The sequence below is a fragment of the Pelophylax lessonae genome, assembly GCF_965119305.1.
Source record: "Pelophylax lessonae genome assembly, chromosome: 9".
In the NCBI taxonomy this organism is placed as follows: domain Eukaryota; kingdom Metazoa; phylum Chordata; class Amphibia; order Anura; family Ranidae; genus Pelophylax; species Pelophylax lessonae.
This window is the reverse complement of record NC_138776.1, coordinates 77,076,377-77,100,897: the sequence shown is the minus strand read 5'-3', so window position 1 is coordinate 77,100,897 and position 24,521 is coordinate 77,076,377. Positions and strand designations below refer to the sequence as shown.

At 43.4% G+C, this 24,521-nt stretch overlaps 1 protein-coding gene across 2 annotated transcripts in view; it reads right to left on the bottom strand.

Moving 5' to 3' along the window:
• The window catches only part of CPXM2 (carboxypeptidase X, M14 family member 2), a 163,432-nt gene extending 140,595 nt beyond the window's left edge, over positions 1–22,837 (bottom strand). The window contains exons 1-2 of one of the 2 annotated variants that reach the window (XM_082267448.1): positions 22,277–22,837; positions 19,958–20,320 (exon numbers count right to left, since the gene is read on the bottom strand). In XM_082267448.1, coding sequence (XP_082123574.1) covers positions 19,958–20,276 — 319 coding nt within the window. In that variant the 5' untranslated portion in view covers positions 20,277–20,320; positions 22,277–22,837. Of the gene's footprint in view, positions 1–19,957; positions 20,337–22,276 lie in introns of those variants that run through there. The other variant, XM_082267447.1, reaches the window with a different exon arrangement.
• Positions 22,838–24,521: the final 1,684 nt, after the last annotated feature.

Here is a 24,521-nt window from a genome sequence, read left to right as displayed (position 1 = left end):
GCTTTCTAAATATTTTATGCCATATGTGTTTGAAGTGTACTTTGTACTTATCACTGTATTTTCTGCAAGAGCTGTTGGGTTGTCATGCTATAAACAGACTGTACTACAAATTGTAGCTAGCTACACAAATACATAAATCATTTTTGCACCCATTTTGCTGACCACACCCACTCTACCACAGTGCCCTATGCATGCCACATTCTGCCCCTTTAAAAATGTTCCCTTTTTGCAAGTTACAATGTTGGAAGGTATGACACTTTAACCCCCTCCCAGAATCCTGGCACCCTGTTAAAAGGTTATGAATGCCTAGGGACAGGGAGGAGAGACAATCATGAGACCACTGTGATTGGCTGTCTCAGTGGTCACATGAAGGTGGTGACGGGATATAACAGGGCATGGAGTGGCACAGGTGACTGGTTGGAGATCCTGGATGGAAGGTACTTGCAGCAGGTGCCAAACAGCACACAGGCGCGTGGACTGGCAGATGCGGATACACACTAACAGGTGCAAAACAGCAGGCAGACTGATGGACTGGCAGTGCAGCTACACAGCCAAAGGTGCAGGACAGCAGGCAGCAACCAAGCTGGTGAGCAGGCGGATTCAGGGTCTCGGGTGGTCAGGCAGGCAGAAATCAGTAATGGTCAGGCAGCGGAGGTTGAGAACCGAATCCAAAGAAGAGTCAGGGCAAAGCCAGAGTCGGTATTAGGTGAGCAGAGAAGGCACCGAAACAGTAGGCAAAAGCAGAGTCAGGTCACAAGCCAGGTAAGCAATAAGGTATCAGGAACAAGCAGAGTCAAACAGGCCAGGTATACAAAGGAACATACACAGGATCAGGTCATAGACAGTAGAAGCTGAAGACCACTCAGCAATCTTTTGGTCTATAGAGCCAGTGTAAATAGGCAAGAGGGTACAAAATATTCACCCACACTTATGCTAATGCGTATGCGCACGTGCGCAGATAAGATAGCGAGTTAGGGCATGTCTAGTTGTCACTCGAGAATTCTTATGTGCATGCTCGCGAGATAGCGAACTTCTAGTTGTCACTCGAGAATTCTTATTAGCAATTATACATCTTCATGCACGTCTTTGTGCATGACTGTGCCTACGTTTTCCCTGACACAGTCCCACCAGCTACTGATTGTTAGTGGGGATGGAGAACTCTCTTTGACAGCTCAATCTCTGTGTTGGGAGCATGCAGTGAGAATATACTTCGTACAGGATCATTGGCCGCCTAGTAACGCATATGTGTGAAGCATGGGGTTAAAGCCCACCCTTCTACATGGGCGGTAACAGGTTAAAACGGAGCTCCAAAAGTTCTAAAAACAATTTTGTGCTAAACCCAGGGGGAAACTTCCGGCAAACTTTCTTCAACAATGCCAATCAAGGGTGCCGCCCTCCTCTGACTGGGAAATCCTCTGAACACACTGCAAAAAACACACAGGAGAGCACAACTACCTTATGCATTACCATTGAAAATATTTATTGAATCCACACAGACAAATTGATACTCACATGTGAATAAAAAACATTAAGCAAAACAGAACAGATCTGGTCCAGCCGGGACACACTATCCTGGGAATAGATTGTTGGACAGCTGACGTGTTTCGGGGGTCATGCCCCTTTCCTTTAGATCTAACCTAACTGAACAACTGATGGCCTTATATATGGTAACAGATCATGGGACCCCTCCCACCGGTACAAACAAGTAGACGGAGCTTAAACAAATTCCTAATCTATATATGTGTAACAAACAATGTGGAGCTCCACCCAAAAAGGGAAGTTCCATTTTAAGCTCTCCTCCCCCCCCCCTCCTATGCCACATGTTTCAGAACATTTTTTGGGGGGGGTACCTAGTTATGACAGGTACCCGCCCCCACTTCTGTTTGGACCACCTAGCCATTCTGAGTGGAAGTTCTCCTCTCCCCCTCCCTCCAATGTTCTCTTCTCCCCCTCCCTGCAACCTTCTGGGACACGTCAGAGGTCCCAGAAGATTGCCCAGCCATTCAGGAAGCGCAGCACGACTCATGCATGCGCAGTGCTGAGTGTATTTTTATTAAAAGTCAGCAGATACACTTTTTGTAGCTGCTGACTTTTATTAAACACAAAAATGAGTGGAATTCTGCTTTAACGTTCCCAGAACAAAACACTGCTTGCATTCCTTATCTAGCCTACGCTGCGGTCCATATGCAAGAAAAATTCAAGAGTGTCACCACGACTCGGAATTATAAGAGAGAAAAGTGATTTATAGTTTCTTTCTAAAAAATGCTGATAATGTAGATGGGGTTATATAAGCATTATTATTCTTACTCATCTGTGTTCCATTATATAAAGGTCAGGTGGTTTCTCCAAAAGCGGATTATATTGGCTGACTAGGCTGACGCTCAGTAGTTTTTGGCTGGGATTGTAGACTGGGAATGGATGGAGTATTAACTGTCCAGAATGTTAAACATCAATGACAGAAGCTGTCAGCCTAGTACAGCCTCTTCATCTGTCCTTTTTAGGCTGTATTCGTGAAAATAGTGCTGCCTTTCTATGTATGCTTCAGTTAGAAATGGCAGCAAGCATAGCCAAACTGTGCTGGTGAGTGCGGCGGGCTCACACTGTGGTTTAAGGTAAGGTTGGCCTTCACTGTGTGGTTGGGTGAGGAGGGACCCACACTGATATGGTGGGTGAGGCAGACCTAAGCTGTTCTGTTGGGTGAGTGGAGCCCCTATTGTTATGGTGGCTGAGGGGGATTTTGCTGAGCTGGGGAGTGAGGTGGACCTGTGTCTTGCTGGTCTGTGAGGTTGGCACACACTGTGCTGGTGAGGCAGGTATGCACAGTGGTGGTGGCAAAGGAGGGCCCACACTATGCTCGTGGGTGAGGGAGATTTGCAAAGAACTGGTGGATTAGTTGGGCCTACAATATGCTGTTAAGTGAGGTGGGGTGGGTTTGCACTGTGCTGATTCATAGAATTGGTTTGTACTGTGCTTTGTGCATGGGATGGAGCTGCACTAAGCTGGTGAGTGGGATAGGTTTGCACTGTGCTGATGAGCGGGATGGGTTTGCACTGTGCTGGTGACCGGAATGGGTTTGCACTGTGTAAGTGAGCAGGATGGAGCTGCACTGTGCTGGTGAGTGGGATGGAGCCTCACTGTGCTGCTGAATGGGATGAAGCTTTACTGTGCTGGTGAACGGGATGGAGTCTCACTGTACCAGTGAGTGGGATGGATCCTCACTGTGCCGGTGAGTGGGATGAAGCTGCACTGTGCTGGTGAGTGGGATAGGTTTGCACTGTGCTGGTGAGCCGGATGGAGCCGCACTATGCTATGGGAGTGAGATGGCAGACCCACATCAGGCCACAGGCCTGGAAACCTTGCTACAGTAGTTTGGGGGTGGTAAAACCCCATAGTTAAGATTTGTTTTTTACCACCCCTTCCCCAACCGCACCCCCCTTTAGCCATCAATGTGTTGGTGAGTGAGGTGGGTCTGCAACGTGTTGGTAAGTGGTTTGGGCACTCTGCTGGACTCAACCTAACTTTAAAAAATAAAAAGTTGAAGACGCTCCATATTCTTTATTATCTACAGCTGTTACCAGCACCAATATGAATAGTGAGGTTGAACTGTGAAAAAAAAGCCTAGTAATTAAAATGTGTACAACTGAAGGGAAACTATTATGGACTAGTGATCATTTTTTGTATATCATTTCAGCTTTTACATGTATGGATGTTGATGTATGTTTTATGGCTATTTTTGCTCATTAGATTTAGTATACTTTTACAGATAAACATTTGCTATGACACGGAATCCACCAAGCACAATGGGTCCTCCAGAGGGACCACAATGCAGCAGAGCTCTCTTTTCAGGCACAATTGTCTCTCATTAAAATCATGGATGGAGCCACATGCATGCATAAAACGACTTGGAGGAGTCTGTACTCTGCCTTATTTACTTTTGTATGTAAACAGCAGGCTTTTTTTTTCAATGAGCAATAAAAAGAAACTAGAAAACATGAAAAGAAGCCTAAAGCTCCACCTACTGGCTAAAAATGAAAATATATACAAAGCTGCAATACATCACTGCTCCTGTTCCACCTTATCTTCCTCGTCTTCAGCATCCTCCTGTGAGCCCAAGGAGGCCTGATGACACCCAAGGGTGACTCCTTCATAACCAGGACTTACAGAAAGCTAGTTGACTGACCCTGGGTCTCATTTAGGTAGACTATCTAGTGGTAAAAATTACTGACTGCAGGATGGCAGTGCTTGACATAGTGTAAGCAGTGCAACAAGGGCCCTTTTTTCTTTCTTTTTGCTGCTGGAGATTTTTTTATAGTCTAGAGTTGGAGTTGAGCTTTACCTATTTTAGTCACAGTGCCTTCACCCACCTAAATCTACAGAGCTTTTTATTTTCAGATATGTCAGTTCTGCAAGTCATAACTTTTACCTTTTGAAGTCTATTCATCCTAGCATATTATGCATCTTTTTTTTTCAGGACAGATAAGGGTTTAATTATTGGAAAAAAAATGCGTCCTATAATTTTCCCAATTTGAGTTCTATGAGATTCATGCTGCCTTATTAACCACTACACATACTGTAATTGACAAAGTCCTCTAACTGAAAGGCTTTTACATTAGCGCAATTTTTGTGTAAATGAAGGAAATTTGCATGACACTGCCCTTTTCATGGGTTTATGATTGCAAATGTTCTGAACCACATTGCACCCATTCCTATGATTTTTTAAAACTCACAAAATGTGCACAAACAAAATTTGGAACATATGAGTTATTGGGCTGAAAAATTCAGAGAGCGGGGGTATTTTTTTATTGTATAAATAACTGAAAAAATACTTTTTACATGCTCAAACACTTTTCTCTTCCTAAGAGCTTCTTTACACTAGCATTAGAGAGATAGTTAAGCTGCATTTCTATGGCCCCTCAGCTGGAAAGACAGTGGCTGAGGGTGTACACATGCCGCAACCACGATGCCTTGCTTTAGGAATAATACCCTGTCGTATCGGGCGCTAACACTCACTGTGACAGGAACCGTCCCACACTCAGCTTGAGTGCTTTCATCAGTATACTGCTTCCTCCAGTCTGAACATAGATAGCAGATATTATAGCCACCTATTGCAACCAAGAACTAGGCAAGACTAGTTTAGCTGCAAAACTGGAACTCTTTATTTGAAAACTCACATAGAATTTATACTATACAACCAGGTGAGGCTGATCACATTATCATTTGCAAACGCAACTGTATACAGAAATATAATTAACATGCTAATTAACTCAGCACACTAAGCAGCCTAGGTGGAGTGCACAGAATGCTAGTAGGCAAACAATAGGTGACACAATTAACCATGAGACAGACAAGCTTAGCAGAAAACACATAATACCTTATTAATAAACAGACAACCGCAGGAGACCACCAGCAACAGACTGTCTGGCATTGAGCTCACAAAGTACAATACCCACTAGCCCAAGTGTAAAAACATCCCCACAATAGTATGCTAGCAGACAATAGGTGTGTTAATTAGCACAATTAACAATGTGTGGAAGACATGTGGTTGAGCTGATGATATTAACATCTGCTATGAGTCTGACTGTGTGGAGCAGTCCTTCTTGGTAATTGGGCAGCTAGGCCCTAAATAGGGACCACAGGCCTAGAGTCCCAGAGTCTGTGTGTCATGGGGAGACATGGACTAACATGGGGATACCATTACTCCAAGGGTCTCTCAGCATACACCTCACAAAGAGTAGTGTTCCCTTAAAAGCCAGGGCTCATAGTCGGTATACTAGAGGCTAGTTTGCTGTAGCCTCTGTCCCGGGTGAGTCTATCACAAACATGATCCATTCATGTAAGTGAGGCAGTTAGGGGGTTAAAGTGGGCAGTGAGGAGGTGATATGTCGTCTCCTCACTGCCTGTCAAATGTTCTCTGAGGAGCAATCTGAATGTGGATTGCTCTTCAGAGGGCAATGCTAGTATATGAGCCCTAAGGGTCTGGATAAGGTCAGGTGTAGCCTAATCCAGCCCCCCTATGCACACCTGAAGGAGCTGATCAATTATAATAGTGTCCTGTTTGGTCACTATTATAGTTAATAGAATATCAAGTGATTAGTTGTCACAGGGCTAGGAGGAGCAGATCTGGATCAGGAGTCACAGGAAATGCCAATTGACATCAATGATTACATCACATCGGTTCCTCTATCATCACTATACAGAAGTCTTGTGTTTGATTCTGATACAAAGACATTTACTGAGTGTTCTGTAGCAGTGGTACAAGCCCAGGATATTGGCAATATTCCACTGTTAACCCTTTTTCTGCCACCCACCAACATACAACAGGCATCGCCAGCTGCAGAGGCATTCACACACAGTATATTGTGTAAATCTGAAAAGGCCAAGAGTCAGTTGTCAGGTGGAGGCAACCAGGTTGCTGTACAACCACCCAATCTTTTCTCCCCCCTTCCAGCTTGGGCCCCCCATCCCCCTGACCCACCTGTGGACCTGGGACCAGCATGGCAGATGCCGCTCAGTAAAGGGGTGAGAGGACAACTAATGTCAGTTTGCTCAATTCCATGTTCACTGTCACTTTCCCTTTCCCCAATGGGCAATGGCTCCTGCTGCTCTAGACCAGTGGTTCTCAACTCCGGTCCTCGGGACCCACCAACAGGCCAGGTTTGCAAGATAACTAAATTACATCACAGGTGATCTAATTTGCTGCTCAGTGATTGCAGTAGTCTAGTCTGCATCCCCCAAGGTAATACTTAAAATCTGGCCTGTTAGTGGGTCCCGAGGACCGGAATTGAGAACCACTGCTCTAGACCAAGCTTGAGAGAGCAGAGAAGAAAGGCAGACAAGCACAGGACTGGATCAATACAGCACTAAGGTAAGTATTTGGGATGGGGAGATGGGGGGGGGGGGTGGTTAAGGGCCCAGCAAATGTCAAAGCATTTTTTACCTTAATGTAAAAAAATGTTTTACCATTAGTACAACTTTATTGTAATTTTTTCCAAATCTTTGCAATAATTTAGTGTTAAAATGTGGCCTCTGTGCAGGAGCTTCTTGTAATAAAGACCAGTGACTGCTGCTCTCTCTCCTTGTGCAGGGTGACTGGTCTGGTCCCGGCCCCCTCCTTTTGTTTTGTGCAGGCAGCATGCAGTTGGTTGACCTGATGGGTCCCTCCCACAGCTCTGCTCTCTGCACAGAACCATGATAATGTCAATACTTTTTTAAAAGGTAATATCTGGATTTTCAAAGTACTTTTGTTGTATTTTTTTGAGGCTATTTAGAAATATATTTTAATGATGTAGCCCCCTCCTAGGTAGGTGCTAGAACAGAGAATATAATTTTTGATCTTTTCTGCTTTGCCCTGGTGATTGGCATAGGAGAGTGTCTCTGTGCATGCTGGGCGTACTGTATAAATGCCAAGGGCACATGTGGTCGTGGGTCTTTTAGCTGGAGAGCAGGGTCCCGGAGGGAGGGGGCAGCTTCCCCTCCTTTGTAGAAGCTGCCATGCGGCCTCAGGTGGTTGACCTGAGGCCTTAGAGTCATAGAGGAGCTGAACCCAGATATCCTGCCGAGCTGACTGGAAGGGAGACACTGGAAAGGATCTGATTCTGCCTACACTGAGTACAGATCTGTGTTGTGGGTCCTGTTTTGAAAGGGCCACCCCTTCTGCTAGAAGAGTCAGTGGACGTGTGTCAGTCAAGGAGATGCTAGAGAGTGTCCTGAATATAATGTAGTTGCATCAAGTCTTCTGCTAGAGAGAGCAAGAGGACTTAATTCTTCCATACAAGTGGCAGCATGGTTAAAGAAGTGTGTCTGCTTCCACAAATAACCTGGGGAGGCCAAATGAGAGTTGTCCTTATCTACTGTGAATAGTTTAGGTTTGAGTATCCCACTATTTATTTCTCCCATCCAAGTTCCACAATAAATACCAAAAACTAAAGACCCTGGACTGTTTATTGAGTAACGAGCAACTGGGAGTAAGGATGGATGAGTGAACTGTCACCTTAGTGACTGTCTGTAGGTAATCAAAGAAGGCCCAAGAAGTCATCACACAGCAAGCCCTATGGGGACAGTGCTACAATTACATTTGCTGTACCCAGAGTTCAGCACAACATGAAAAACATTAGTGATTGTATAAAAGAAAGGAGGGTGGAAGGAAATTAGGAAAAATGTAGTAAATGGTGAAAGGTCCACTTTACTTGCGGCAGCCTCTCTCGTAATTACTGGGCCAAGCTTAACATTTACAGAAAAAGTAGATATCTGTAGAGAAATTCAGTTGCCTGTATCATTGCGTTACTATGATGTGCCATTCCATCAAAAGCTTCTAGGGATGCACCGATACCAATATCGCGCAATATTTGCGCAAATGTCAGTACTCATGCAAATGCTCCCAATACTGAAACTGATATTTTGCCGTCAGTACTAAATGAATAGGCACAAATTGCACTGCAAAGAAACACATGCAATTTGAACAGGAATGAGGTGTGATTCCTGTCCAAATCACATGCGATTTTCCCCACTGCTCTCGTGTGTGTGTGTGTGTGTGTGTGTAGAAAGGGAAAAGCGCCATCTAATGGGCAGTACATTAAAAATGTGTATATTAAATTAAAACCCGCGCTTATGGTGTAAAATAAAATATGTAAGTGCTAAAATTATAAATAACAGTATCAAAATCCTGATAAAATTATGTGCAGCTGCTGTATCTCTAAGTTAATCTTAGATAAAATGAGGTAAATGAATTTAAAACAGCGCTAGCAACCCATGTAAAAATGATGACGATATATGAAACTAATTATTTTGTGAATAATTAGCAAATAAATAATTCCAATACAATAGATAAGTCCTTAAAGGTGATGTATCCAATAAAGTGCTCAAGTGCAAAAAAATGGTTATCCAAACGGTGCTCAGGTGACTGGAAAACCCTCTTGGTTCCCTACTCACCACAATAATGAGTCTCAAACGCTTGTAAAATCCATTGGACTGTTACACTTAGGCTCTTTCTGGGGGTGATCCGAGATCAGGATGTCTTGTAAGGGATCGCTCCAAAGAAGACCTCCGTGAGCCCCAAAATATGAAATAGAAGGACCGCAAATAGTGTAGTATGTTTAAGCAATTTATTTGCCCCAAAGCATACAAAACATACTTACAAACAGAAGTGTAAATAGCGCAGATTGATGGAACAAGTGATGGTGGACGCCGCTGTTAGCATGCGTTCCACTGACAATACAGGAAGTAAGCCGGATATGACGATACGTTCCAGCCGTACCGGAAGTGCGTCAACGCGTTTCACCCGCCTATTGGGCGTTTTCAAAGACATCATACCCGGCCGGCAAAGTTTAAATTAAAACATTAAAAATGTTACAACTCATATTAAGTACAGTTCAAATGCAAAATCTGCATAGGTGTCCCGTTCCCGCCGATGATAGAAAATCACGGCCGCTGGAGGTGCTCACAGGGCTGGAGGATATGTAGAGGCAGTCTTTACCCAAGCTGACATCACATCACTTCCACCCTATACCTACGGGGTCCTGGAACTTCTTCTCCAGCCCCATGAGCACCATAAGCGGCCATGATTTGCTATCATCTGCGGGACACCTATGCAGATTTTGTATTTGACCAGATATGTACGTAATGTGAATTATACATTTTTTTAATAAACTGCCAACTAAATGGAGCTTCCCTTCCTATACACACACTCAGGAGCGGTGGGGGAATTCAGACAGGAATCGCACCGCATTCCTGTTCACACCGTATGCAATTCTTTGCAGTGTGATTTGCACCCATTTATTTTGTATTGATGTACATTGCACCGCAAAGCATCGGTACTCGGTATCGGCGAGTACTTGTCCGAAAGTATTGGTACTTGTACCTCTGCTTATACATTCTTTTCAAATCCTCAGTTTGGCTTGTCTGAAACTGTGATAAGTTTATTATGAGCCAAAAGTCCACTGTAAGAGGAAGACCAACAAAAACAGAATCTTTACTGCAAATTCAGATGTCATGAGTTCAGCCTGTCCAACAAAATGTATTTTTAGCTCCAGTAAACATTTGAAGGCGCTGCAGCCTAACTACTCGCCATGAGACAAGACGGGGAAAAGAGCGCAGAGAGCCTCTAATTTACAAGAATTGGAATGCTGACTTCTGTATACACAGGAGCATCGGGGAAATTCCTTAGTGCATTTCCAGGTGTGATAATAAGAAGATGCATTATAAGGAGCAGACAATGCAACCAATCAAAGGGGAAATCTTTGCACCAAACAATAGTAACTGTTCTGCCAATGCTAACTGGGAACCATTATAGCAGACATACAGAACCTTTCTTCTGAAATAGGTTATACAACTCCACTTCTGTTTCTGGCATTTAAGCAGGTTCTCAGCAAGGTATCAGTCAGAGGCTGTAGTCATGGTCTGGTCTCTAAACAGAGCAAACTATGGACATTTACGTACTTAGTTAGACCTAAAGAAGCTGTAAAGTCAGAAGGTTTTTTTTTTTTATCCCAATGCATTCCATGCATTAAGATAAAAAGCCTTCTGTGTGCAGCAGCCCACTTCAGCCCCCCTATTACTTACCTGAGGACCCTCTCTGCCCAGCGATGTCTCAGCTGCCCAAGATTCTCCCTCCTGACTGGCCGAGACACAGCAGCAGCAGCCAATGGCTCAATCAAAGTCAGCTAGCCAATCAGAAGAGAGAGGGGTGGGGCCGGGCCATGGCCCCTTGTTTGAATGGACACAGAGAGCTGTGACGCAGCTCAGGTGCCCCGATAGCAAGCTGCTTGATGTGGGGGCACTAGTCAGGAGGGAGCAGCCAGGAGCAAAGAAGAAGGACCCAAGAAGAGGAGGATCCAGGCCCCTCTGTGCAAAACTATTGCAACAGAGGAGGTAAGTATAACATGTTTCTTATTTTTATAGGGAAAAAACAAGACTTTACAATCACTTTAAATGAGCTTAAAAAAAAAAAAAGCCCTCAGTGACCTGTAGCTGCAGGCACTGTGAAGCAATTCATCCTCAAATTGTCAGTGAAGGTTCCACGATAAGAGCTAGTAGTAGTCAGTCACATTTAAATTGAATGGTTCTGTAATGCTGAAAATGTTTTGTAGCTTCTCTAAGCCACTTCCCTGGGAGGTGTTTTTCATAGCTCTCTCTCTCCTGGGGCCTCTGTCCCTGGGAGGCGGTCTATGTAACTGAAAAGCTGTTTTTATCAGACTTCAGCGTGTGCTTAGCTGAGGACCTGAATGAGCGTAGATTCAGGAAAAGTTGCTGGAGGACATTACCTTAGGGGGCTGGGCTGGAGAAAGATAACTTTTACTGAAGAGTGTTGCAGGGAAGCTGGTTGGGGAGCTATCTCTGGACAATATAAATAGGATCTTTTACCTAGAGTTGCAGGTGTGCCTGTGTTTTGAGGGTTCAATGCCAGAAGTTGCTACAACTCTTGTAGTACAATGACTGTGACTGCTGGAAGTCCCCTCTACCTCCGGCAATACCTGTAGACTGCTACTGAAGTGCTTTGCTTTAGAATCTGTCCTCTGCTACCTGCGTGTCTTTTGGACTATCCTGCACCCTCATCCCTCTACCTACCTGTGTTCAAGTAGTGGAATAAATCTTCAAAAAGAACCCCTAGACTGAGCTTAATTGTGTTGGTGTGCTTCTAGAGCTGGTACCAGGGCTAGCAGCCTCTGAGCAGGTAAAGGAGACCTGGGTTATTTCCAGCAGACCATTTGGAGGTGAGCGCTACATATAATTTATATACAGTATATACTGTAAATATGCACACACACGCACATGTCTTGCATTTCCATTTTAAACTGAATGGGTTGTTTTACAAGGTAAGGGTTCACATACAGTATATTTTAAGAAGGTCTGTTAAAATGTTTGTTAAAGGTCCTTCTTTTTTCCCTTCAGAAAAACTAAGGGTCTATACAACTCCAGGATTGTGGCTACCTTAAGGACCTGGTAGTACAGTATATACTAATTCAGGAACTTGTTGCATTGAAAACACATGATCATTGTGCAGAATTGCATTACATTGTGTTTATATCGGAAATAACTTCCCTCTTAAAGGTACACAGGGATGCAACACGCTGTTAAAGCCCTGTTCACACTAGCTCGATTTATCTTGCGTCTACTGTCGCAATGCAATGTGATAAAAAAAATTGGAACAACCACTATTTTCTTCTCCAGGGTATATACTTAATACTTAATACAGGTCTTAAAGGAGAAGGACTTTGTCACTGGATGTGGTGATGTAACGTGTAGGGATTAGGAGCCATGACGTAGCACCACATGCAGAAGTGTGCGGAGTGCCATTTTGTTGGAGGTACAGAGGGGCTGCATCCTTAAGGGAACATACAGGAAATTTTGTTATTTATATGTAGCACCCTCCTAGGTAGGTGCTGATGATAGAGTATAGTTTTAAGCTCTGTCTGCTTACATGAGGGGCTGCAGATAAATCTATATTGCTCTCTGCCTACTAGAGAGCAGGATCGGTCAGTGAGGTCTGCTCATTGTGCTCAGAATGCGATCCATTCAGTCTGGAGAGTGTTTCACATTGGTCAAACAGGGAGGCATGTTGGACAGTGGGAGGAAACCTGACAAATGGGTGCATAGGCTTTGATACAGCGCTGATGATTGGCAGAGGGCAGGTCGCCACGGTGCATGCTGGGATACTGTATAAAAAGCAGGGAGCACATGTGCTCGGGTCTTTTGTTGGAGAGCGGAGTCCTGGAGGGAGGGGGCGGCTGCTTCCTCCTCTGTAGAGGTGCCATGCGGTCACAGGAGGTCGCCCTGAGAGCCGGAGGAGCTGTTGAGAGAAGCTGACTGAGAGGGCGACACTGGAGACCCTCTGGCTGCAGCATCGTGAGTAAAGGGACTCGTGTCAAGGGGTCTGACCTGAGGGGGCCACCCTGATCGTAGGATAGTCAGTGGACAGGTATTAGCAGAGAGAGAGGATACTAGGGAGAGTGTCCTGAAGATAAGAGATTGTTCACCAAGTTGTCTTGAAGGAAACAAGAGACTTAATCCTTATTCATCCAAAGTGGCAGGATGAATCAGGATGAATCAACAGCCTGGCTGTTCCATATCTAAAAGCGAAGTAGAGAACATAGAACTCCTCAAACACTGTGAATAGTGGAGTATCCCACTATTCCCTTCTCCTATCCCCATTATAAAATAAACAAAAAAACAACCAAATACCCCTGGACTGATTATTGAAGTGTGACCCAAGAGGAATTAAGAAATTGAATTTGCTTGTGGCATTGTGCTGGTAATCAGGGGGACCCACAGAGTGAATATCTGGCAGTGCTACATATATAATCATAGGGACACTTTTTTACAGAAAGCCAGTGTAGGCGGAGCAGCATATTAAATAGGGGCAGGGCATCCATATTTGTACGTGTGATTGTGGCACCCGAAGCGAAATGGGTGTGATTTAAATGACACTAATTATTGGACGTTGCTTAAAAGGGTGTGGTTACATCTGCCTGTCTCTAGGGATGCATGAACCTTCACATCTGGTCTGCCTAAAAAAACTGACAGGCAGACCTATTGGAACTGCCGTGTGAAAGGGGCTTAGTGATGGTGTCAGCAAGGAGTGACTGTGAGAAATTGGGATTAAAACTGCACTGCCCAATTTCTCACAGTCAGGACAGTGCTACATAAAAACAGGAGATACCATCTTTGTCAGCTAACAGAATTTTTTTACTTCTATCTAAAGATCTAAAAGATTGAAGTAAATGAGTGAAATTGGCCAGTGCAGTTTTAAACCCAATGTCTCACAGTTCAGTGATTGCTGGATAAAGAACCCTTTACCTTTAAAGTCCCCTTTTACCATCAGAGCTCCACTTTACCAGCAGAGCCCTCTTTTACCATCAGTGCAGTTTCATCAGTGCCCATCAGTGCAGCCTATCAGTACAGCTTCATCAGTTTCCATCAGTGCAGCCTATCAGTGCCCATCAGTGCAGCCTATCAGTGCAGTCTCCGCAGTGCCTATCAGTGCAGCCTTATCAGTGCCTATCAGTGCAGTTTCATCAGTGCCCATCTGTGCACCCTCATCAGAGCAGTCTCATCAGTGCCCATCAGTTCAGCCTCATCAGAGCAGTCTCATCATTGCAATCTCATCAGAGCAGTCTCATCAATACAGTCTCATCAGTGCAGTCTCATCAGGGCAATATCATCAGAACAGTCTCATCAGTGAAGTCTTATCAGTGCAGTCTCATCAGTGCAAGCTTGTCAGTGCAATCTCGTCAGAACAGTCTCGTCGGTGCAGTCTCATCAGTGCAATCTCATCAGAGCAGTCTCTTCAATGCAGTCTCGTCAGTGCAATCTCATCAGAACAGTCACCAACCTAGTAGTAAGAAGGACCTACCTGTTCCTAGCCACGCCAGCCTCGCTCACCATCCCTGGGCTCAGCAAGTAGTACTGCCGGCTCCCACTCTATCGGCCGGGCTGCCTCTCTATGTTCTATGTGCTCCTGCATCTGCCACCCCCCCCCACCACCACTCCATCACATGCCTGTGACAGAGGCAGATTTTTGGGATTTTTCCAGAGACATGCTCAGACCAGGACATTGGTCTGATTTTCGGGAATGTCACAGGCAAATCGGGACTGTTGACAACTATGTATAACGTGAGTAGAATCTTATATACATTTTAAAAAATAAAGTTCAATTCACAGTGAGCACTATTAGTGTTACTGTCATTTGATCTCTAGACGAGGATACCCATCGGGAGAACCTAGGATGACAATGGATTACTTTTCCCGCATCTATACTGAGGGCAAAGGGGGAACCCAGGATGGCAGTGACTTTACTTTCCAGCATCTATACTGAGGGCAAAGGAAACACAGAAGAACATTAAAATCTCATGCCAAAAGTGAAAAAGTGCTTCTGATCTAAATAATATCAGGTCAATTTGAAAATGTGAGAGTGGTGGCACACTGGTGGTGAGAAAACACAGTGTAAACAGTCAATGCTGTCAAAGGTGAACTCACTTTGGTCAAGAGGACTATTTATTTCTTCAGGAAAGAACAACAGCACTATAATGGAATATATATGCATTGAATAGACATGGGACCCAAGGACATATATCTATATATATATATATACAGTATCTCACAAAAGTGAGTACACCCCTCACGTTTTTGTAAATATTTTATTATATCTTTTCATGTGACAACGATGAAGAAATGACACTTTGCTACAATGTAAAGTAGTGAGTGTATAACTTGTATAACAGTGCATATTTGCTGTCCCCTCAAAATAACTCAACACACAGCCATTAATGTCTAAACCACTGTCAACAAAAGTGGTACACCCCTAAGTAAAAATGTCCAAATTGGGCCCACAGAGTCAATATTTTGTGTGGCCACCATTATTTTCCAGCACTGCCCTAACCCTCTTGGGCATAGAGTTTACCAGAGCTTCACAGGTTGCCACTGGATTCCTCTTCCACTCCTCCATGACAACATTACAGAGCTGGTGGATGTTAGAGACCTTGCGCTCCTCCACCTTCCATTTGAAGATGCCCCATAGATGCTCAATAGGGTTTAGGTCTAAATTTATGCTTGGACAGTCCACCACCTTTACCCTCAGCTCCTTAAGCAAGGCAGTGCCTGTCTTGGAGGTGTGTTTGGGGGTCGTTAACATGTTGGAATACTGCCCTGCAGTCCAGTCTCTGAAGGGAGGGGATCATGCTCTGCTTCAGTATGTCACAGTACATGTTGACATTCATGGTTCCCTCAATGAACTGTAGCTTACAGTGTCGGCAGCACTCATGCAGCCCCAGACCATGACACTCCCACTACCATGCTTGACTGTAGACAAGATACACTTGTCTTTGTACTGCTCACCTGGTTGCCACCACACATGCTTGACACCATCTGAACCAAATAAGTTCATCTTGGTCTCATCAGACCACAACACATGGTTCCAGTAATCCATGTCTTTAATCTGCTTATCTTCAGCAAACTGTTTGCAAGCTTTTTGGGGCTTCATCTTTAGAAGAGGCTTCCTTCTGGGATGACAGCCATGCAGACCAATTTGATGCAGTGTGCGGCGCATGGTCTAAGCACTGACAGGCCAAACCCCACCCCCCCCCCCCACCCCTCAACCTCTGCTACAATGCTGGCAGCACTCATACGTCAATTTTCCAAAGACAACCTCTGGATATGACGCTGAGCACGTGCACTCAACTTCTTTGGTCGACCATGGTGAGGCCTGTTCTGAGTGATACCTGTCCTGTTAAACCGCTGTATGGTCTTGGCCACTGTGCTGCAGCTCAGTTTCAGGGTCTTAGCAATCTTCTTATAGCCTAGGTCATCTTTATGTAGAGCAACAATTATTTTTTTCAGGTTCTCAGAGAGTTCTTTGCCATGAGGTGCCATGTTGAACTTCCAGAGACCAGTATGAGAGCGTGAGAGCGATACACCAAATTTAACATACCTTCTCCCAATTCACACCTGAGACCTTGTAACACTGAGTCACATGACACCAGGGAGGGAAAATGGCCCAATTTGGACATTTTCATTCAGGGGTGTACTCACTTTTTTGCCAGCGGTTTAGACATTAATGGCTGTGTGCTGAGTTATTTTGAGGGGACAGCAAATTTACAGTTATACAAGCTGTGCACTCACTACTTTACATTGTAGCAAAGTGCCATTTCTTCAGTGTTGTCACATGAAAAGATAGAATAAAATATTTACAAATTTGTGAGGGGTGTACTCACTTTTGTGAGATACTATATCTATATCTATATCTATATCTATATATATATATATATATATATATATATATATATATATATATATATATATATATACTGTATATATATATATATATATATATATATATATATATAGTATTTTTATAATGTTTACTGTTGTTTATGAATTTCATATAATAGTTTGTCACTGGTTGATATATAATCTGCTTTGTTTCCTATTCCTAAGCATCACATCAATTGAACTTTATTGATTATATATATATATATATATATATATATATATATATGTATATATGAATTTAAATATTATTTATTTACTTGTTTGGGTACACATGAGGGTGGATTTAGGAACCTTGGACGGTACTGTATATATATATATGAATTGAAACACTATTATCGATTTGTTTGAAAATGCACCAGGATATACCCTGTAACACCGAATATTTAATATATTGTGCGGCACTTATTTATTTATTATCTTGTTACACATAAGTGTAAGCGTTAACACTTGCCTGGTGTCAGCAGCAACACTTTTCCACATCATTTTTATTACAGCATACACATTTGCGCTGAAGTAACCTCACGGTTAAAAATTCTGTCTGATTATTACTGCTGTCTGTGTCTTCCTGTCCCAGTGACAACCGCTCTCCATATTTCTTGTCCTGTTGTCACAGGGACAGGAAGTGAGATGAAGTCTCCCCAGCGTGGTCACTGATAACCTTGTTAAATTTATTTATTGTTTCCATTTCTATACAAAATTAAAATAAAAGGTTTTGGCTGGAACTAGACTTTAATATAGAAAGGCACGTTCCGCTTTTAACAAACAGCCCTGTAAAATCAATTATTGTATGGCGGTCACATAACACAGGCATGGCATAAGAACTGCAGTGGTCCCCACTCAAAGATTATGTTTCCACGAAGCACATCGACTAGAGACCAGCCAGAGCCAAGCCTCATAAATAGATGTGTGCTTACCATCTGGCTCCCGGGCCCCACTTGGCAAACTATTAAGACAGTTTCTCCTAAGTGCGCTCCAGATGCCTCTTTGGCATGAACTCGACAGCTTTAATACATAACAGATTTCAGCGAAGGCAACATACTGCTAAAAATTGTCTAATTGATATTTTAAAGTGCAAAGCATTGGAGATGAAAGAGGTGAGAAATACGTTTTATTTGCCCTGGATCTTTTTTCCTTTCCTCCAAGTATTCCTCTAACAGCAATTCTGCCTGTGCTATTTGGGGTCAATGTCAAAGGAAAGCATCACAAATAAATCAAACGACCAAAGAACAAACCAATACCACCGAGGTGCAGACACTGGGCCACCAATGTAAGACACTGAACACAAAAAAGTAGGAACCCGCCAAAAAGAATTGTCTGCAACACAAAAATGTTTGAATTTAAACAAGCCTTTATTATAAACAGCAAACATATGCATGGCATCCCTCAAATAAAACCCACAATGTAAAAAATGTAAAAAAAAAGTCAGAATCTCATTGTTTCCCAATGGCAAGGGACCTAACTTTCCTAGATTTTTCTATAATATCCCACAGACAGGGCTATGCACCTAGGCCAGGGGTGTCAAACTAAATGTCATTGTGAGCTGCATCAGCAGTATGGTTGCATTCAAAGGGAGAGTTGTGTGCTAGGAGTGTACTACATACAGAGTGCAGGGTTTAGGGGTGTACTGCATACTGAGTGCAGGGTTCAGGAGTGTGTTACGTACACAGTGCAGGGTTCAGGATTATGCTATGTATTGAATTTAGGAGTGCGCTACGTACAGAGTGCAGAGTTCAGGGGTGCTCTGTATACAGAGTGCAGAGTTCAGGGGTGCACTGTATACACACAGGCGCCTACGTTTACACTGACAGCAAGAGGGGAAAGCCTGAGGGAAGAGACAGAGCTGGCACCAGCTGAAAAACTGCAAGGGTGTCATGACATGACCTAGCCGGTCAGATTCGGCTCTTGGGCCTTGTGTATGCCATATGTGACCTAGGCTATGTTCAGAGAAGATGCAAATATTCATCCAGTGTCAATCTCTTATCGATACTATATGGCCCACACTGGCAGTTTTCTTTTGACAGGGGTTACTAGTTCAGAACAGCGCAAAACAATGCCCAATTTATATATAGGTGTGCACTGAGGTGGAAGTACATGGCAGGTACTGAAAATTCTTGCCAAACCCCCCTTTTTAAAATCCACGTGGACAAACCTGTAGGCTAGGTTCACACTTGTGCAGCTCAGGAACACTTGCAAAATTGCATGTGTTCCCAACTAGCAGACGCACGGGGGTGCCATTAGTTCTTAATGGCGCCGTCAAGCATCAGAAAATATGGCATGTTTTTGTGAGCGCTGAATCGCGTGGTGCTGTGACACCATGTGACTTGGTGCAGCACAATTTCTGTGGGCAGGGCAGCCTAATGAAACGAATGAGCTTCCTACATGCAGGATACAGATGTGTAAACCTAGCCTGAGGCACACTATCCTGCATGTAAAAATTGCACCTAAAGGGTTTGATTTACTAAAGGCAAAAGGCTTTTCACACTTTGCAAGGGCATTTTCCCTTAGCTTAGTGAATCATCAAATCATATGCAAGCAAACATACAGGGATTGATTTACTAAAGGCAAATATACTGTGTATTTTGCCATGTGTAGTTGAACTTTGTACTTAGTAAATGAGGTAAAGCTTAACTTTGCAAAGAATACCCAATACCAAGCAAGTGAAATTAGATAAAAAAAAAAAAAGCACACAGCATTTTTGTCTGCACATGATTGGATAATAGAAGTCAGCAGGCCTTTTGCTCATTTACTAAGCTCTGGAGCACCTGCTCTTGCAGAGTGCCGCAGCACTTTGCAAAGTGCGCAGTCAATTTGCCTTTAGTAAAGCAATCCCACAGTTCCTTGCATGTGATTTGGTATTCTTTGCCAAGTGAATTTTCATCACATTCACTACACTAAGGGAAAGTTCCCCTGAAAAGCGAACAGTCTATTTGCCTTTAGAAAACCAACCCCAAGGTGTACAACAAGACTTGTACTACAGCTGTACATTTTGTTACAGGGCGTATTATTGATAGCACCAACCAATCAGGATCCACCTATCATTTCAAGACCAGGCATGGAAAACAAAATCAGCTCATCAGTTGCTGAAAGCAATGTAAAATGTCAATCTTCCCACCAGTTTTTTATGTAATATAATCTATCACACTTTTCTAATTAATATGTCTGCCATCTTATTATAAAACCTTGTAAAGAAACTTGCCTGGTTTCTGTAAGTGGGATTTTTCCACCTTCTTGGTAATCTTTTTAGGTTTGCTGATCTCTTTCTTAGGCAGTGGGTAGTTCTCCTCCCTTGTGTCTTGGCTCTGATGTATCACCTCCACTATGCGCTCTGGGTCCACCTCCTCCTCTCCTTCTGGCTCCAGGGGTGTCTGTATCTCCAGAGGGTCCGGGTAAGCGTAATAATGGTCCCTGGTTACAAGTTCCTGGTGATAGTAGTCATTTTCATCTGGGGGTCTTGCAAGGGACCCATGAACAAGCAGCAACCCCAAAATCCACAGGAAGGCATGTGTGTGTGCCATCGCTGGTTGTCTTGGAGAGTCTTGTTGCAGAAATATAGCTGCAGCTGTATAGAAAGTGGAAAAGGGTAAATGTAGTGCCAAGTTCAGAAAAGAAATGAAGGAAAACATATTGCATAACACATTATAGCCTTGAGCAAAGTTCCAAGGACTACAGATGCGCTTCTCCAGCAATGGCTCAGGTACCTCTGATGGCAATATTTCTGCAGCTTACCCAGTATTTCTTATTTTTTTTTTTAAAAAAAAGGTAATCCAGAACAATTTAAAGAGATTACCCCTGCAAAACTGAATTGTGTTGCAAAATTTCCACTTTGGGTTGACAGCAATGGCCTGAATAATATCTTCACTCCTTGCAGCTCCCCGATGGAGTTTCTAACCTCACTCCTGCCCCCCAGCTCCACCAGTATAAATTCTTACTACTGCTGCTGCATTTTCCATTGTAAATAATTTTTAAAAATCCAATAGAGGGAATATGACCCCCCTAGGTAGCAAGCAGGCCAATGCAAGGGTAGTAATTCTGTCACTGCAGTACCTAAAGAATACCAGCACCTACCTAAAATGTACAATATTGGCTCTCAGCAGACTGACTCTTTAAGGATTGGACATTGATCCAGTATATATTTTAGCTATATTACAATATGATGGGATCATTTTCAATTCCTCAAGTTAACATGAGGTATGGACAACAACAGTGCTTTAAGTGGGCCGGTATGCACTGGTACTCAGAACCACCACTTCCAAATATGGCTCTTGAGCATACCGCCACCTCTCTGTGCGCCTTAGCGTACCAGTACACTCATTTTGGACATCTGCGCCCTCAATTGCCCCCCCCCCCAAGAATATTTCCCACTCCAGAGCCAGACCAGTCACCACCAGTGAGTCCCTCTGCTCCGGAGTCCCAGCCCAGGCCAGGGGGGGGGGGGGTGCTCTGTGGGGACCCTGATGTGGGATGGGGGGGGCCGAAAAAATGTATAGGCTATAATAGAGTACCGGCACCTCTTTTGGGCCACTTAAAGCACTGGACAACAAACAGAATTAAAATACAAAATTGTAGAGTTGAGAAACAATGGACCGTGCTGGGTAATATCAAAAACTTTAGGACACATTGCTGATAAATGAAGTAGCAAATTTTGGCACACTCTGTACCAACCTTTGCAATCGTTTTACCCCAGAGAAACCCTTAAAATAACTTTCAGGTCTCAGGGAACCCCTGCTAAAACCAATTCATTGATAGCCAGTGGGGAAAATGCCCCTTTCATCAGTGGCCAGGGGGAATAATGCCTTCCTTGTAGTGGTGGTCAGAATGCCACCCTTACAGACAACTATGGTCTCTAGTGTCATTAAGGTTTCTCTGCCAGGTGGAAACAATGCAGGCACCATTTAATAGGAGGTAAGGCTGGCCATACATTATACAAGTTTCCTTTAGATTTACCAAAGCCATAATGAAGTCTAACCAAAACACTTTGAATTTGTATGCAATCAAGAAGGCCCTTGCACTATACAGTTGAAAGTAAATCTAAAGGAAATTGAATTAAAAAATGGTTTAATGTATGGCCAGCCTAAATCAGCTACAGCTCAGAGAACCCCTAACAACCTCTGCAGGAACCTTGCAGAACCCCAGATGATAATGGCTGCTCTATATTATATTGCTACAGATAAGATTATGCACTATTTTTTAAGTAGGAATATATTTTTTTCATATTTTAATGTACTCCAAGAAAAAAAAAGAAAGCACTAAGAACCAAATGGCAAAGACTAATTCTAGCATTTACAAATAATGTTATTGCCAATGTGGTTAGTTTTGAAACCTAGGGACTTTCCATGGATCATTTTTAAAATTCAAGGACAGTTGGAATCTGCTCCTTCCTTCAAACCCTATGTTTAAAGTTCAAGATTTTACATGTTCAAACTGTTTTAGTAAAGTGAGTGACAGGTATGTTCAAGACACAACTCAACAAAAAAAAATCTAGCCAAGAGTTTGAGGATCATCTCTTGTGACTTACCTGCAGAGACTACGATAACTTTACAACTGTAGGTAACTTAGACAGCACACGACCCAGGTGGGTTCCTCTTCAGAAGGCTGAAGTCTTGGTAAAAAACAAAGTTTGCCCCCTTCTTTCTAAGATCTGCATCTTCCATAGGACTTTCCAGTTTAACTTTCTCCCTTTCTCGTGTTAGTTTAGCCCAAGACACAGAACTGATAAGCTTGGTTTTTACGGTGAAGGATAAGCAAAATATATCCAGTGAGTAAGTTTGTGAAGTTTACAGAAAAAAGTTCTCCGCTGTGTGCACTGGGCTGTCCAGATCCTGAATACAGCTTAGTAGACAGCTGTATGGAGGTAAGACAGCCAGGGTGAGACTAAGGGGAAGGAGGCAGCTCCTCCTGTGTCACAGCCTGGGAGAGGCTCTGATGATTGACTGCATTCTAAATCACTGATAAGGAAATGAGAAAAAAACTTCAAAGAATGAGCACAACTTATGTGGAAGAGAGGAAGGACTATGAATGGAATGCCACTCACACCAATAAAACAGATTGCTGACATCAAAATGAATGAATATTTGGAAGGGAAAAGAAGCATGTTATACGGGGTTGTTTAACTCCTTTATGCCAGAGCGTAAAACAAATTTGAACACAGTTTTGCAACTTTGACATGCGTTAGTAAAACTGTACATATTATCACAAATACTTACCACATCCAGATGAAGTATACCTTGTTTTTTTTTGGTTTTTTTTTCAGGACAAATTTGGCTTTTATTTGGTGGTAAATGGCAATGGATAGCTCCAGATTATTTTTATTTATTTCTTTTTTTATTATTATAAAAAGAAAACTGGCACAAAATAGTTAAAAAAAAAAAAAAAAAATTAAATTTAATTGTATCTTTCTTGCTAATATCATAACCTACCACAAAAGAAGAACTTAAAGTGGAGTTCCGGGCACAGAAAAATTTTTTTCAGTGAACATACCCCTGGGACAGTCAGGGCTAGTACATTCCACAATGGCTAGCCTCTGATCTGTCCCAGTTCGCACTTACCTGCAAGAAGAAATACTCACTTATAAAATTTCTTCCACAGTGTTGCCATCTCTGTTGTGGGCAGCTGAAGCCAGCGCGATCCTCTTCTGCGTCCTCTTCCGCGTCTTCTTCTCCCAGAATGCGCCAGCACCGGCCCCTCTCGTCACTTCCGGTGCGGCGCCGCATTCCTCCACAGCTTCTGGGCACCGGAAGTGACGAGCGGGGCCGGTGCCGTCGCATTGATTCCTGGGAGCGATGACGTTCAGCTCCCAGGAATCATTGGAAAAGTAAAAAAAAAAAAATCCTAACTATCCATTTCCTTTTCAGGTGAAGCAAAGCAAGAGGATGGGCACAAAAAAAAAAAGGTCGATTTCGTGCCCGGAACTCCGCTTTAAAGTGGAGTTCCAGCCACAAAATCGACATAGTCGATTTTGGGACATCCGCTTGCTTCTAGTCACCTGAAAAAGAAATGGATAATTACGATTTTTTTTTTTTTACTTACCTTGTTATTGCAGAAAAATATACTCACCTTCCTTCCACTTCCTCCCTCTGTGGCCGCGGCCCGCATCGTCACTTCCTCTTTGCATTAATTCCTGGAAGCTGAACTTCATCACTCCCAAGAATCAATGAGCCTGCACCGGCCCCGCTCGTCACTTCCGGTGCGGCGCCTCATTCTCTGCTAAACAGCTTCTGGGCATGCCGAGCGCGCACCTGAAGTGACGAGCGGTGCCGGTGCAGGCGCATTCTGGGAGAAGAGGAAACAGAAGAGGACGCAGAAGAGGACGCGCTGGCTTCAGCTGCCCACACCTGAGATGGCAGTGCTGGAGAAGACATTTTTAAGGTAAGTATTTCTTCTAAAAGGTAAGTGCGAACCGGGACAGATGAGAGGCTATCCATTGTGGAATGTACTTGCCCTGACTGTCCCGAGGGTATTTTCATTGAAAACATTTTTTTGTGGCCGGAACTCCGCTTTAAACCTGATTTGGTGCAGGAAATTATGCATTCTCCTCTCCTGAAATCCTTTTTGGTTCCAGCATGAGAGGAGAGAGCATCTACTGTGAGTACACAAGCATTATACTGACACAAGTACACATAGGCACATGTTTAACCCCTTGACCACCCCCCAGTTAACCTTTTCACTCCCTGTCACAGTGTCACTATATAAAGTATACAAATAATTTACTGATCACTGTATTAGTGTCACTTGTGATGCCAGTTAGTGTCAGCAGCAGTTAG